This window comes from Hakea prostrata, chromosome 10 (assembly GCF_041222555.1).
Source record: "Hakea prostrata isolate BN-2017 chromosome 10, UWA_Hpros_2, whole genome shotgun sequence".
Classification (NCBI taxonomy): Eukaryota; Viridiplantae; Streptophyta; class Magnoliopsida; order Proteales; family Proteaceae; genus Hakea; species Hakea prostrata.
In genome coordinates, this window is record NC_142609.1 from 45,825,205 (window position 1) to 45,838,532 (window position 13,328).

Below are 13,328 nucleotides of genomic sequence, written 5' to 3' on the forward strand. Positions count from 1 at the left end.
ACGGGAAGAAGTATGGGAAGTATGAAGAGCTCGTAACTGCAGAAAAAGTAGACGATGTGAATAGTCGAGTAGCCGGGAGTGAGATTTTGAAGAAGAAATGGTTAGGTTTTGGCCTCGAAACCTCGCAGAATCGCAGGAAATTGCCATTGTCGCGATGATCTTCTGTTTGTAGCTGACGAAGGGCTGGAGTGTCGAGCAGTGACGTTGCAGGTGATAGGCGAGGTAAATGCGTTTCCTGTTAAGTAAATGTAGGTATTCAATTGTTCATACAATGCTAAACGAATATTGTTGGGTTTGATTCAGGAACTGATTGTATTGGTTAGCACAAACATCGATTTTTCTGATGGGTAGCATTAAGGGAAACGATTGGGATGAGGAGAACTCTTACATTGGGAACAAAGGAGAGATTGGGTTTATTGATTATGAGGATGATAAATCAGTATGCAGTTACAGTCCAGTTGATGAAGGTCCGATTGTTATTTCTGCTCCATTCCCTTTTAGTGGTGGGAAGCCTCAATCCATTTTTGTGGGGGAAACAGCTTTTGATTCTATCACAATGCAAAATACCACCCATGAACCAGTGGAACTTTGGGCTGTCAAGATTTACTGTTCGAACCCAGCGGATTCTTACACTCTGTCTGTGATGAAACCTCCTTCAGGGGATTCAGATGTGGAGACCATTCGAGGCTTCTTGGAATCATTTCAATTAGATGATAGAGTCCTTCAGCCAGGACAGACTCTCACAGTATGGTTATCATGTAAGCCAAAGGACATTGGTTTGCACACATCAGTGGTGCATTTTGATGTTGGTGATGACAGGTTTGAGCGTGTTGTTTTTCTTTTGGCGGAAGATAAAGTCGCCCAATCTCTGTCTGCAGTTAGGCCCTATTCAAGAGCCCCCAAAAAGAAAAACTTTGCAGTTAAGGAGTATGTGGCAGGCTCTCGTCCTGCAGGGCCAGCACCAGCACAAAATTTCAAGAATAGGCTTCCTATGTATCCGATCCCGGAAAACATTAGGGATATGGTGGAGAGTAAAGAAGTTCCTTACGTCATCAAAGAAGGTCTGACAAGGGAGAATTATGTTGAATACTTCAGCACTTTGCTAGTTATTGAAGAAATACACATGGAGGTAATTTTCAGAAACTTTCTGAGTAAATACTGTAAATGCTATCCTTTGTTTCTGTCACTGCAATTAACGAATTTCTGTTACAGGAAGAAATGAGAGCCCATGACATGGAATGTGTCACCATGAAGAAGAGAGGCAATCGATTCTTGGCCCTATTGGTACCTGGATTGGCTGAGAAAAGGCCTTCATTGGTCTGTGGTGACTATGTTTTTGCCAAGCTTACTGCAGATCCACATGATAACCGCCTACCATATCAGGTTCATTTTTAGCTCTGCAACTTTGTGTTGTAAGCCCCTTGTTTATTTGTTAATGGAAGAACATTCTATGTTAGTCACTTCATCATCTTAAAATCAATGCATGGCGAGTGCTGGATAATGCAGTGTGAATGCTGTTAGACTTGTCTCTGGTTTTGAGAACTCAATGTGCTTTTACTTCCAAATCATTAAAGATTTGTAAATCGTAAGCTTTGTTCCAATTTTGTAATAGAATTGTCTTTGCCGTAAGTAATTGAGAAAAGTTAGCAAAGCACAAATGATGAGAAAACGGTTATCCCTCTTATCTGTTGTGGGCCATTATCTTAAAAGTTAAGTTTATTTAATTTTCCATAGTCCCAAACCAGCTCAAAGGTTGGTTCCAGTATGAAAAGTGACATGGCTTATGTATGGATGATTGGCGTCACTGCTGCATAGGCAATCTCCCAGCTAAAACAATCCAGTGGTGGTAGTGATTGTCTTTATTTATAATAGAGTAAGACATTTGGCTACCACAACCAGCATAACTCTAGTTAAACTGGGCCTGTTTAAGGAACCCACGTTTTGCTCCAAAATAAATATCTGAGGCTGATTTTGATGGGATGGCTTTTAACTTGTAACAATTGTTCTACTCTGAAGTAAAATATGATTTTGTACTTTACAGATGTGAAAAGTTCTGAAATTTTTAAGTTGAATTTTTTATTTTGTTGGATTTTGTAATGTGATTACTCAAGGTTCTGACAAAATTTTACTTTAATCAATGGATTCCTATCTTTTAACTTTTTTCTCATATAATATACCCTGATGTTTCTCCAAAATCTTGGAATCATGATCCTTTGGACACATATTTGAGGAATTGCTGTTGGGATGTCTTCAGGGTTTTTAATCAACTCCAGGTTATGAATATTAATCATAAAAAGTTTGTTATTGGTTTTGTTCTCCATTCAAAGAGATTGTATCTCAAAGCTTTGACCCCAAAGCAATGAAGTTAGATAAACAGTAATATTTTTTTAGCTATAGCATTTCTGTGAGGTGAGGAATACTTATTCTTGGGAAGTCAAATGTTAATCACTGCAGTCTTCAAGAATCATTTTTCCACAGATGCCAATGGTCTAAGGTTTAAAATAGCCTAACTGTCTCCTCCACCCAAAGAAAAAGGGGTTAATTTCTGTCTGTGTTATGTGCAGGGGTTCATTCATCGAGTTGAAGCTGATGAAGTGTTATTGAGGTTTGCCGATGATTTTCACCACCGGCAAAATGATGCTGACACATATAACATAAGATTCAGTTACAATAGGATCAATTATAGGAGGCAATATCATGCTGTTGATGCAGCCCAAAAGCTAGACAATGTTGTGCTCTTTCCATCGCTAATATCCAAAAATAGGGTGATCCAAACAAACCCAATCATTCCCTTAAATCAGAAGCTTAATGAAGAGCAGATGGTTTCAGTTGAAATGATATTGGGTTGCAAAGGTGCACCACCTTATGTGATCCATGGGCCACCAGGTACAGGTAAGACCCTGACATTGGTGGAAGCAATCATGCAGATTTATACAAGTAGAAAGAAGAACAGGATTCTCGTTTGTGCCGCCTCTAATTATGCTGCAGATCACATATTACAGAGGCTGACCTCTAAGGATATCATTGAGGTTCGGGAAGATGAGATATTCAGGTTAAATGCTCAAAACCGTTGTTATGAAGACCTTGATTCTGATCTCATACGTTTTTGCTTCTTTGAGGATCACATCTTCAAGTGTCCTCCATTGAGGGCTTTGATGCACTATAGGATCATCGTATCCACTTATATGAGCGCGTCTTACCTATGTAGAGAAGGCATCAGACGTGGGCACTTTTCCCATATTTTCTTGGATGAGGCTGGCCAAGCTTCTGAACCAGAGACAATGGTCCCTATTTCGAACCTTTGTCGAAAGGAAACTGTTGTTGTTTTGGCTGGGGATCCAATGCAATTAGGCCCTGTTATCTACAGCAGAGAAGCAGAATCATCTGGTTTAGGAAAATCATACCTAGAGAGGCTCTTTGAATGTGACTTTTACTACAGTGAGGATGCAAATTATGTCACAAAACTGGTGAGAAATTACCGATGCCACCCAGCAATCCTGGAATTACCTTCGAGGCTTTTCTATAATGGGGAATTGCTTGCCTGTAAAGAGGAGATAAATGCCACTATGTGTTCATGGGCCGACCTCCTTCCAAACAAAGAGTATCCAGTGATGTTCGTTGGGATTCAAGGATGTGATGAAAGGGAAGGCAATAACCCGTCGTGGTTTAATCGGATTGAAGCTAGCAAGGTTGTAGAGATCATCCGGAAGCTGAAATCAAGGGGTGGAGTGAACGAGTCAGATGTTGGGATAATAACTCCTTATCGCCAGCAAGTACTTAAGTTACAGAAAGCCCTTGAAAATCTGGATATGCAGGATATAAAGGTTGGAAGTGTAGAACAATTTCAGGGACAAGAAAGGGAATTTATAATTGTTTCTACTGTCAGATCTACTGTCAAGCACAACGAATTTGATAAAGCACATTGTTTGGGATTTCTCAGCAATCCGAAGAGATTTAATGTTGCTATTACTCGTGCAAGATCTTTGCTCATAATTGTCGGGAACCCACATATTATCTGCAAGGTATAATGCTATGAATCAGCTTTAATCTGCTCATTCAATTTTGATGTTCTTCTTGCACAGGGTGGTAATAGAAAATGTCTGTTTCATCCCTGGATATTGCTCTAAATATTCATTTTCATAAGAACCATATGCGTGAAAATTAGTTTCTGTCTATGTGTAGTTATGCTTGACAGCGTCCAAAATGATCAATTCTTCATTTGTTCCTTTTCCTTCATCATCGTAGTCTGTTCCTCATTTTGTTAGGTTTGATGTCTCTAGGAACCATGGTTATTGCTTGTTCTCTTTTCTTTTCTTTTCTTTTCTTTCTCTTCTTCTTTTTATTATTATTATTAATTTTTTTTAACCAATACGTTTAGTTAATCTATTAGAATCTATGAGATCGGCATGCTGCAGAGCTGCACACTTATGCTGTTACTCATTACATGATAAATCACTGACTAGGGATCCTCAATTATAGTCCATAATGAAATTAAGCCCTAAATTACCAATGACACCAGTTGCCTATCTTAAATTAGGAGCTCAGCTTATGTGTAGATCTAGAAAAATGTTACAGGAAGAGAAGAATTAGTCTGGTTCCCTGTCAATTTGGTCTAAGGTTTAGAGTGGTTAATATGGACTTGATAGCATTATATAAATTTTTGGAACTCTGTAGTTATGTTTGGGGGTTGGTGGAGGGAGTTAAAGGGCTTGACAGCCTTCTCTCATAAGGAAATATAAAGTAGAAACCATGACAAAGTAGCCCATTTACCTGGTGTTTTTGTTGGGCTGTCATTATTGGTGAAAAATGGAGAAAAGGAAGGTTGGAAAATGGGCTGCCATCTGGCTGGCTGTCTGGTGTACAGGTAGGTTCCATCTTTCTTTGTCCACCAGTAAAAATTATAGTTAAACAAAATCTCCAATTGTTCCAAAATAGGGGTAAAGTTGATTGATAGTCAAAAAAATGGTCAAAGACCAATACATGGTGGGCTGTAAGTTAGGGTTAAGTTTGACACTAAATTTTTGAAATGGTCAATGGAGTGGGCATCCTCCCTATTGAAAGGTTCAGGTTAATCATGCTATCTTTGTTGCTCAAAATCAGGGACTCTTTTGTGCTTGGCCTAGTGCCACTCTTTTTTCTTTGGTATATTGACATTGTTCAGATTTAGATAGAATGGCCCAGTTGTTTGGCCTCTTTCAAATATTCATTGAACTTTTGGGCTTTCACATTTTCAACATGACATCTCTATTCCTCTTGTGCTTGGAGTTCCAATACAGAACCATAAGTTTGTAAAAACATTTATTGAACCACAGTTAAACCACTTGGAATGGAAGTAGTCAGTTTAATTTGAATTCAGAATGAGCACATTTTAAGATTTCAACAGATAAAGTCATTTCTATTTCATTGCTGTGGAGGTTATGATTTCTTCTTGGGTAATAAAATATGATCTCAATGTACGTTGCTAACCAAAATGAAGTTCTTTTATCCCATGTTCTTTTCAGGCACAGCCTTGGAGTTCTTGTCATTAAATGGCTTGGTTTTGTATGTGTGGGGTGCTAATCTTGTTTTGTTTTGCAGGACCCTTACTGGGCTAAGATTTTGTGGCAGTGTTCTGACAACAACTCTTATCAGGGTTGTCCTCTCCCTGAGAGGCAAGAACTAGAGCCAGAGCAAGAACAGGAGAAACCAGAGGAATACTGGGCTGGTGAAGACAATTCACAGCCCTCTGACAATGCAGGATTGGGTGATGAGTCCTTCCAGGCAGTTGAGACATTTACACCCGTAACTGATGAAGCTGAATGGTCAGATGGCTGGAAGTAAACAAATTCCTATGGCACTGCATGTTTCTTTTACTACCCTGCAACCAAAAAAAAAAAAAAAAAGAGACCACCTCAAGAAAAGAAAGAAAAGAGGAGTTTAAATGAGTGCGTAGAGTGCTGATGGGTGAGGGTCTTTCTTTAGGTTTTTTTCATTCTGTGAAGAATATTTTCTTTCCTAGTATATACCATAGGTTAAAAAAGGGTAATTATAGATATTATAACTGATCCATTTGGTTAGAGATGTTTCTATTTATTAGAGTGTAAAGAGAACGACCTTTTTAGTATATTGGATGATCTTCAGTTGTTAGTTGTTACTGTTACAATTTATATGATAATTGAAATATTTCTGGTTTGGTAATTTGTTTCTAAAGGCGTTATTATACTATGACAGCAGTTCAGTCCCCCCAATGCATCATCATCTTGATGTACTGCAGCTTGTTATTTGAATATTGAAATAGGGTGTATTTTGTTGTATATTGGATAATCTTGAGTTGTGGTGTTGTTACTCCTAATAATGAGCTGTTTATTGTTTACCCAAAATCTAAGCTGCAATTTTTGATACATTTTTAGTAAAAGCTGAATGCTGCTGTTGTTGATTGACATTATTTTAGATGAATCTGCCCAAGTTTTGATGGTAAAGTTGAACACTCATCTGATTCTAGTGGACGATCGTATCTATGAGGCTGAAGAATTTTCAGAACCTTCAAGTCAGTGTTTTGTTGACTAATTCACAACTGGATCACATCTCACAGTTATTATGGTGTGATTGAAGTGTAGATAGATCTCTCTGATTGTATTTCAGCCAACAGAATTCTAGGAAGTGTTCTGGTGACTAATTCAACCTTTCCTTTTGGTTGATCAGTTACATTCTGGAAACTTAAATCAATCTGCCAACAATTTTCTTGCCTATTATAGGGGTAGTGAATTATCAGTAGAAAACCAGAAAAAGAAGTTTTTACTTGAACTCTGGTACTTCATTAACTTAAATTTTTCAGTGTAAAGGAAACCAGATTATCTTTACAGAATGTTTGTCTGGAGAAGAATTACTAGAACCAATACCACCCCCAAGTTGGTCCAGATCTTGGCCTGCTTTCTGCACTCTCCACTGTACAAATATGACCTCACCATCCCGCTAATTTTATCCGGCATGGTCACATTTAATAGACTGTTCTTGTTGGGATGTGGTTGCCCGTCTCCTTCCGTTGTGAAGCTCTTACCCTGAGTCAAGTTCATCAATGTCTGTATGCCAGGTGGTGGTAGAAATGGCAGTGGTGGCAGTGACGGTGGCATGAAGCTAGGAGGTGGATTTGTGAGTTCTGTGCCATTGATGATGGGTGGTAGAACCAGTAGAGCTGGTATTGGAAGCCAGAAAATCTGATGAGTAACTTGACTAGAAAATTAATTCTCTCTTACAAGAAAAATGTAAATTTTGCTGATCAAACCGTTATTGCTTCCTGGACATTGCTTCAAAGGAGGCACATATATGTAAAAATTTGCAAATGGCAGTAAAAGTGGGGGAGTTGAGATTGAGCTTGTGGTAGTGGAAGATAATAGCGAGCACAAACAGTGATATCCAATCTTGTCGACTTGATTAAGAACTTGGCAGCAAGCATCCATGGTGCTTTTTATCTTGGTAATTCAAGCAAGATTGAAGGTTTTCAGGCCTACCTCGCCTTGGGTTGAGCAACCAAGATATTGAGCTTTAACCATGAAAGGTAGAATCACAAGAAGAAGAAAACATGGTAGGCCTGAAATTAAACCATGTACACCTTGCCAAAACCAGTCCCCTTGATCCCATTTTTGCTGCGACACCTACTGTTTTCTGACTTGCAATCCTCTTCTTCAGTTCTTTCCATACCAGGGGAAAGCTAGTATTTTTCGACATTATTCCTGAAATGCCCCTGTGGTAATTAATCTTGTAGTTGCCTGAAATGGGTATATTTGTAATTGGGGAACAACCACAGCTTCACATACACTGATGATCTTGAGTCTTTACAGGCTTTGGCTTTGATGTTCTATTCATGAATGAAGCATGATTTAATGGATGACAATTGGAGCGGATCAAACACATTATTCATGCCTGGTTTAATGAAACTGGGTTTATAAAATAACAAATAGGGTACACTCTGATCAGGTCAATGCATAGAGAATAATCTCAGACCCCTAAGAAGAAGTTGGGTGGAAAAAAATAGAAAGAAACAAATACAGATACATAGGACATTCTTTAATCATAGTACAAGAAATAATTTTACATGGGTGACAAAGAAAGGTTCTAATTTAATGGTACTTTCAAGATCATAGCTCCAACAACAAATAAGAGGAGAGTTGATGAGGAACTGTGAGAGAGATTAGCATCTGATGAGGTCACAACTGGCTTGATTCCTGGATTTGTTGGAGATTTCGTGCTTACTGGTGAAGATGCTGGAGATAATCCAGTTGAGGTTTCTGGCTGAGGTGATAGAGCTGGAGCCTCCCCTGATGTTGATTCTGGGATCACAGAAGCTGCTTGACAGAGAGGAAGCCATTATTTAACATCTTAATTAACCCAGATCCGATATTTAACTAGAGCTCAAAAAGTTATTATCCATTAGAATAAAGAGCACTAATCAATAATGCATTAGGCATGGCGACCCAAGTCCAGATCCTCCCTATTGTATGGTAGAGAAGTGTGATGAGAACACAAACCTCTACCCTAACGAGTAGAGGATCCAGACTCTAGTGATCCACATCTATATGCATAAACATCTAGACGCGGGGAATTCATTACCTGTAGGACTAGGGGAAAGGTCAGTAGAGGGAGAAAGAGTTGGCCCCAATGCAACAGGACCTGGGGCAGGAAGAGGAGCACCAGCAGCTGAAAACAAAGTGAACCCACATTAGTGAATCAAAGTATTTCTATCTAATGACTCAAGCGTTAGACCTTGTTCATGCATTGAAACTTTACCTTGGCACTGCATAGGGATACTGGGCATGTTACAAGCACTTGGGAGGGAGATGGCAAGGCTCTGGTTGACGGGTAAGTTTAATGGAACATTTCCAGTGACGACAAGGCACGCGCAGCTCATTCCATTAGTCACAAGGGCCTTAAGTGATCTACAACAATCAGCAGTTGGTGAAGCACCATTGGCAGTACTTCCTGTGATATAACTCAAACAAGGAGTAAAGGTAGTGATCATTGAGCTTGCACAAGCTGTGTTGAACTGACTAAATACTGGCATTACACACATCATTAATGTTAGTGATGAAATGGCAATGAAGCTCCAGTTGAAACCTTTGAACCCTTCCATATTTGTGGTTTTGGTTAAGTATGGAGAGAAGCAGATTGATGGTAGTTTTGAGGAGAAGCAGAGATGAATTGGAAAAAGAATGGAATGAGTTGAGGAGAAGAGATTGGAACAAGGGGGATTTATAAGATAGGAAAAGTGGTAATGTGGAGGGAAAAGAAAAGAGTTAGATTTGAAGTGGGTTTTGGAGCTCAACTACTATAACTAACTTTCTGTTAATGGCTGGTGAACTATTTCCTTTTTGTGTCGAGATTAATTAGGTGGGGTTGGCCTATTATCCCTAATTCTGGGGTTCTTAATTAACTTGTTGATTGGGTTTCTGAAAATTTTATAACCCTACCTGTGATTCTTGCCATAGCTTGGCGAGTCAACCTAAATAGTGATGTTCTGTTCATTAAAGCTAAATTAAATGAAAGAACAAAAGGGGTCCTGGATCCCTGGATTGTTTCCTGAAACAGAAACCCAAAATCACCCAAAAACGCTTTACTGGAGCAGAAATTGAAAAAAATATAGAAAGTTGCAACATACGAAAACGATTTTCTAAAACAGAAACGCAAAAAACTGATCGCGCCAGGTAGGGGTCGAACCTACGACTTTCTGCTTAGGAAACAGACGCTCTATCCACTGAGCTACAGGCGCTGATATATACGTTCACTTAGTTTATATTATTTTAAATGTCTCATCATTGCCATCAGACCTTCATCATTCACGGTAAAAATATTACGTATGCCATCAACAAGAATCAAATCCACGACCTCTTTCACTAAGACTACATTTGTTTGTTAGAATAAAAGTAGGGTGGGAAAATTCTTTAAAAAAAATGTAGATTTCTTACTTTTCCCTTAAATCCCAAAATTGTAAGTTGTTTGGTTGTTTGGGGTGGGAAATTAAGAGCAAACTTCCTTGAATCAAGGAAACTTATCTGATGATGTGGCAGCTCAACATTCTCACACCAAGCCATTTTAAAATCTCACAAATTTGGTCGAATTTTGTGAAAAAGTTTGGAAAAGTAAAAAGTGGATCTACCACTATCATTTTTCAACAAAACATTTTCCTTTTCTCTCACCTCACTACACATGGAGCCCACATGTTTTTTTCCCCCACCCCAGCTTTGCAAACAAACGCAGCCTAAGAGGTATTAGTCTTATCAATCAAGCACGTTGACTTAAAAGCAAAATTTTATTGCACAGATTTAGAGCTAACAAGGTTACGAGCTCAATCCCAAAATGCTACTACTTCGATTGAAACAAACAAGGGCAGAGCTACTTTGGACCAGGGGGCATGGCCCTCCTTAGATTTTTTGAAATTTCTCCTCTAATCATCTCTTTATGAAATATTAACATTTGTCCGGCGTCCTCTCTTCAATATTTTGAAATTCCTCCATCCTCTTTTCCATTTTCTCATCTTGACCCTTTTTCTATGTCATATCATACTTAGCCTCCCATATGCCAAAAAAAAATTAACGGTAAGAACAATGAGTAGAAGAATCACTATTTTTTATGTGAAAGTTCAATATTTGATCCCTCGATGGCAACCTGCAATACAGACAAATCTTCCAAAATTGAAACTCTAATGCTTGTTGCCATTTGATGAAGTTGAAGGTCATTGTTCACCTGTACTTCTATATTGGGTTGGTGAACTTTCCATTATTCATCAATGAAAATCCATAAACATCTACTAGTCCCTTTCAATCTAGATTGACACGTCAGGGATATGGTTTGTGCCACTCTAAAAGCCCCATAATTTAGGAAGAGTTGGCCAACTAAAAACCCCAATTTAGTTTTCGTCTCCACTCTCCAGCTTTTAATTTAAATACTAAGCTAGTTCTCCCTCCAGAATCCACACCAGAAGCCCAGACATACAACACATTCAGCTTGTTCATCACCTTCTGCAACATCAGAAAAATGGCAGCAACGAAAGGGATTGAGATGGGTCTTGTAGCAGTAGCTCTTGCAGTGCTTTACTGGGCTGGAGTTGCTGTGGCTCAATCGAGTTGCACAAATGCGATTGTTGGCATGGCACCTTGTCTTAGCTACATTAGAGGAAATTCATCAAACCCATCATCTTCTTGCTGCCAACAGCTTTCCAGCGTAGTTCAATCTCAGCCTCAATGTCTTTGCCAGGTTCTCAATGGTGGTGTTTCTACAGCTTTGGGTATTGCAGTTAATCAAACACTTGCTCGAGCACTTCCTGGTGCTTGCAGTGTCCAGACTCCATCAATCAGTGCCTGCAATGGTAAACCTCATCACTTACTCTAACTAATGATTTTGATGTGTAATATTTGATATGTTTATGCACAAGGTTTGCTTATAGCATTGCATCCCTATTATGTATTTTGAAATTAATGCTTATTATGACATTGCATCGTAACTAATCCGATGATCTATATTAGAATATAAATTTGATTAATTTGTGGATAGCAGCTGTGAATGGACCATCGACTTCTCCGGCGACGGAATCTCCTGAGGCTTCTTATCCTACTGCTAGTACTACTTCTAATGGAGATACAGATCCTGCAACTGCTCCAGTTTCAGACACTCCTTCAGGTATGGTAGACACAGAAATTCTGCTCTAGTAATTTTTTTTTTTTCTTTTTGTTTTAATGGATTGATGATTGGTTTGCTGGTTTTCAGGAACTGGGTCAAAGACAGTGCCATCTACAGGGATAGAAACATCTGGAGGAGCTAGACTGATAAGGTCACCATGCCATGAGCTTGTTGTGTTGCTTCTGTTGGTGGCTTCATTTGTTTCAACTCTTACCAGCTTCTGAGTTCCAGATTCTGCTTGTGGCAGTGATTTTGCAACATCAGTTTCCCATTTTGCAATTTTTTTTTCTTTTCTCAGATTGTTTGATTCGTGTATTAAACAAAAGATCATTTCCTTGCTGTACTATTAGACACAGCATTTCGTGTATTATGACAAGTAAAAATAAAGTATTTTCTCGCCATTGGGCTTAAGATGATATGTTTGTTCCTTAAGATGTCTATAAGAAAGGGTAATTTTCATCTTTAACCCCCGAGGTGTGATTCAAATCATTTTTAATCAAAAAAAATTGATAACTTGCATCTTCCTCTCTCCTGTGGCTTCAGAAAAAATGATTTGAATGTTGAATGTTTTTTTTATCATTTTGTTTGAATGTTGTAATCTCAAAAAGAGGTCTAGATTCTGTCGAAAAAGAAAACAACCATTTCTGGGTTCGAATGCCTAAAAAAGACAAGACGGGTTTCTTAGAATCTGCTCCTCCTTCTTTGTTTCTCCTCTCCCACTCCCACAACTATACCACTAAAACCCAACTCTCATTCAGTTACTGGGCATTAGATTGGATCGAATTACGTTAGGAAGGTAGATTTTAACTTGTTATTATTCGCTCTTAAGCTTTTGACGAATCCAAGCATCATTTCTTGTTTGTATCAATGCCCAGAAGCAGGTAACCCTCGTAAACCCAGAAGACAATTGGAGAAGAAGGCGTAGAGCCAATCTCAGAAACCTTAAAGTGCTCTCTCTGAGGAAGATGCCAAAGAAGAAGAAGAGAATATCTCTATCCTTCCCCTCTCTCTCTATGTTTACTATTTCATCTTGTGTTGATCTGAGACACAAACTAAAAATCTAGTGACCTGCCATATACACATGAAAGAAATTGTATTGGACCCCAGCAGCGAAGCCCCCTCATTTGGTTTTCATTGGGCTAATTTTCTTAAATTCAAAAAATCACAAGGGTAAGTAAATATAATATTCAAAAATTCAGGTCTAAATGTGAAGAAAAGAAATTAAAAAGGTATAAGAGTATTTTTATCCTAAAATTGACTATTTGTCTTCAAATGGTTTTTTATCCTACAAAGGAGGCAGATGCAAGTTATCAATTCTTTTTGAGTTAAAAATGATTGAATCAAATCTCAGGAGTTAAAGATGAAAATTAACCCTTTTTTTTTTTTTTTTTGTTACAAAATAGGGTCTAAAGACCCAAAAAACATAACCAAATCAAACTAAAGCACAATTCTTGAGAAAATCCTCTCTGAGGATATCTGTCATTTCTTGTGGGGATCATTAAAAAAGATCAGACCCTCCCTTTCAATTAACTGCCTCTTAGACAACCAATCAGCAGCCATGTTATTTTGATGTCTCACATAACCAAATCTAACATGGCCTCGAGAAGAATATAGGCTTCGAATTTCAGCAACTAATCTTCCCATCGATCCTTGCTCGTTAACTTCTGGGTCCAATAAAC

General features: G+C 38.5%; 3 protein-coding genes and 1 non-coding gene across 5 annotated transcripts; 2 read left to right on the forward strand and 2 right to left on the reverse strand.

The window, feature by feature from the left end:
* The first annotated feature begins 6 nt into the window (after window positions 1-6).
* Window positions 7-6,924, forward strand: SDE3 (P-loop containing nucleoside triphosphate hydrolases superfamily protein). Its single transcript, XM_089137797.1, has 5 exons — window positions 7-222; window positions 304-1,129; window positions 1,213-1,383; window positions 2,565-4,022; window positions 5,578-6,924. Exons 2-5 carry the CDS (start codon window positions 344-346, stop codon window positions 5,818-5,820), a joined length of 2,658 nt encoding a protein of 885 aa, XP_088993923.1. The 5' UTR covers window positions 7-222; window positions 304-343; the 3' UTR covers window positions 5,821-6,924.
* A 908-nt stretch (window positions 6,925-7,832) lies between these two features.
* LOC149003414 (non-specific lipid transfer protein GPI-anchored 16-like) lies at window positions 7,833-9,165 on the reverse strand. The gene is made up of 3 exons (XM_089138158.1): window positions 8,764-9,165; window positions 8,587-8,673; window positions 7,833-8,321 (listed from the first exon to the last, which is right to left on the reverse strand). Exons 1-3 carry the CDS (start codon window positions 9,104-9,106, stop codon window positions 8,092-8,094), a joined length of 660 nt encoding a protein of 219 aa, XP_088994284.1. The 5' UTR covers window positions 9,107-9,165; the 3' UTR covers window positions 7,833-8,091.
* A 504-nt stretch (window positions 9,166-9,669) lies between these two features.
* TRNAR-CCU (transfer RNA arginine (anticodon CCU)) lies at window positions 9,670-9,742 on the reverse strand. The gene has a single exon. It is a non-coding gene; the product is annotated as a tRNA-Arg (tRNA).
* A 1,218-nt stretch (window positions 9,743-10,960) lies between these two features.
* LOC149003416 (non-specific lipid transfer protein GPI-anchored 5-like) lies at window positions 10,961-12,083 on the forward strand. 2 transcript variants are annotated; one of them, XM_089138106.1, is made up of 3 exons: window positions 10,961-11,338; window positions 11,524-11,649; window positions 11,737-12,083. In XM_089138106.1, the coding sequence occupies exons 1-3, from the start codon at window positions 11,008-11,010 to the stop codon at window positions 11,871-11,873; spliced, it is 594 nt and encodes a 197-aa protein (XP_088994232.1). In that variant the 5' UTR covers window positions 10,961-11,007; the 3' UTR covers window positions 11,874-12,083. The 2 variants fall into 2 exon arrangements, with proteins under 2 accessions (XP_088994232.1, XP_088994233.1); XM_089138107.1 differs by having other exon boundaries at window positions 11,527-11,649.
* Window positions 12,084-13,328: the final 1,245 nt, after the last annotated feature.

Excerpts from the sequence above, each read along its gene's own strand:
- SDE3 (XM_089137797.1), top strand. The coding sequence starts at position 344 with ATGGGTAGCATTAAGGGAAACGATTGGGATGAGGAGAACTCTTACATT. Across the intron at positions 1,384-2,564 it reads ATAACCGCCTACCATATCAG|GGGTTCATTCATCGAGTTGA; the intron begins GTTCATTTTTAG and ends TGTTATGTGCAG. Across the intron at positions 4,023-5,577 it reads ACCCACATATTATCTGCAAG|GACCCTTACTGGGCTAAGAT; the intron begins GTATAATGCTAT and ends TTTGTTTTGCAG.
- LOC149003414 (XM_089138158.1), bottom strand. The coding sequence starts at position 9,106 with ATGGAAGGGTTCAAAGGTTTCAACTGGAGCTTCATTGCCATTTCATCA. Across the intron at positions 8,674-8,763 it reads TATCCCTATGCAGTGCCAAG|CTGCTGGTGCTCCTCTTCCT; the intron begins GTAAAGTTTCAA and ends CTTTGTTTTCAG. Across the intron at positions 8,322-8,586 it reads CCTTTCCCCTAGTCCTACAG|CTTCTGTGATCCCAGAATCA; the intron begins GTAATGAATTCC and ends TCTGTCAAGCAG.
- LOC149003416 (XM_089138106.1), top strand. The coding sequence starts at position 11,008 with ATGGCAGCAACGAAAGGGATTGAGATGGGTCTTGTAGCAGTAGCTCTT. Across the intron at positions 11,339-11,523 it reads ATCAATCAGTGCCTGCAATG|CAGCTGTGAATGGACCATCG; the intron begins GTAAACCTCATC and ends ATTTGTGGATAG. Across the intron at positions 11,650-11,736 it reads AGTTTCAGACACTCCTTCAG|GAACTGGGTCAAAGACAGTG; the intron begins GTATGGTAGACA and ends GCTGGTTTTCAG.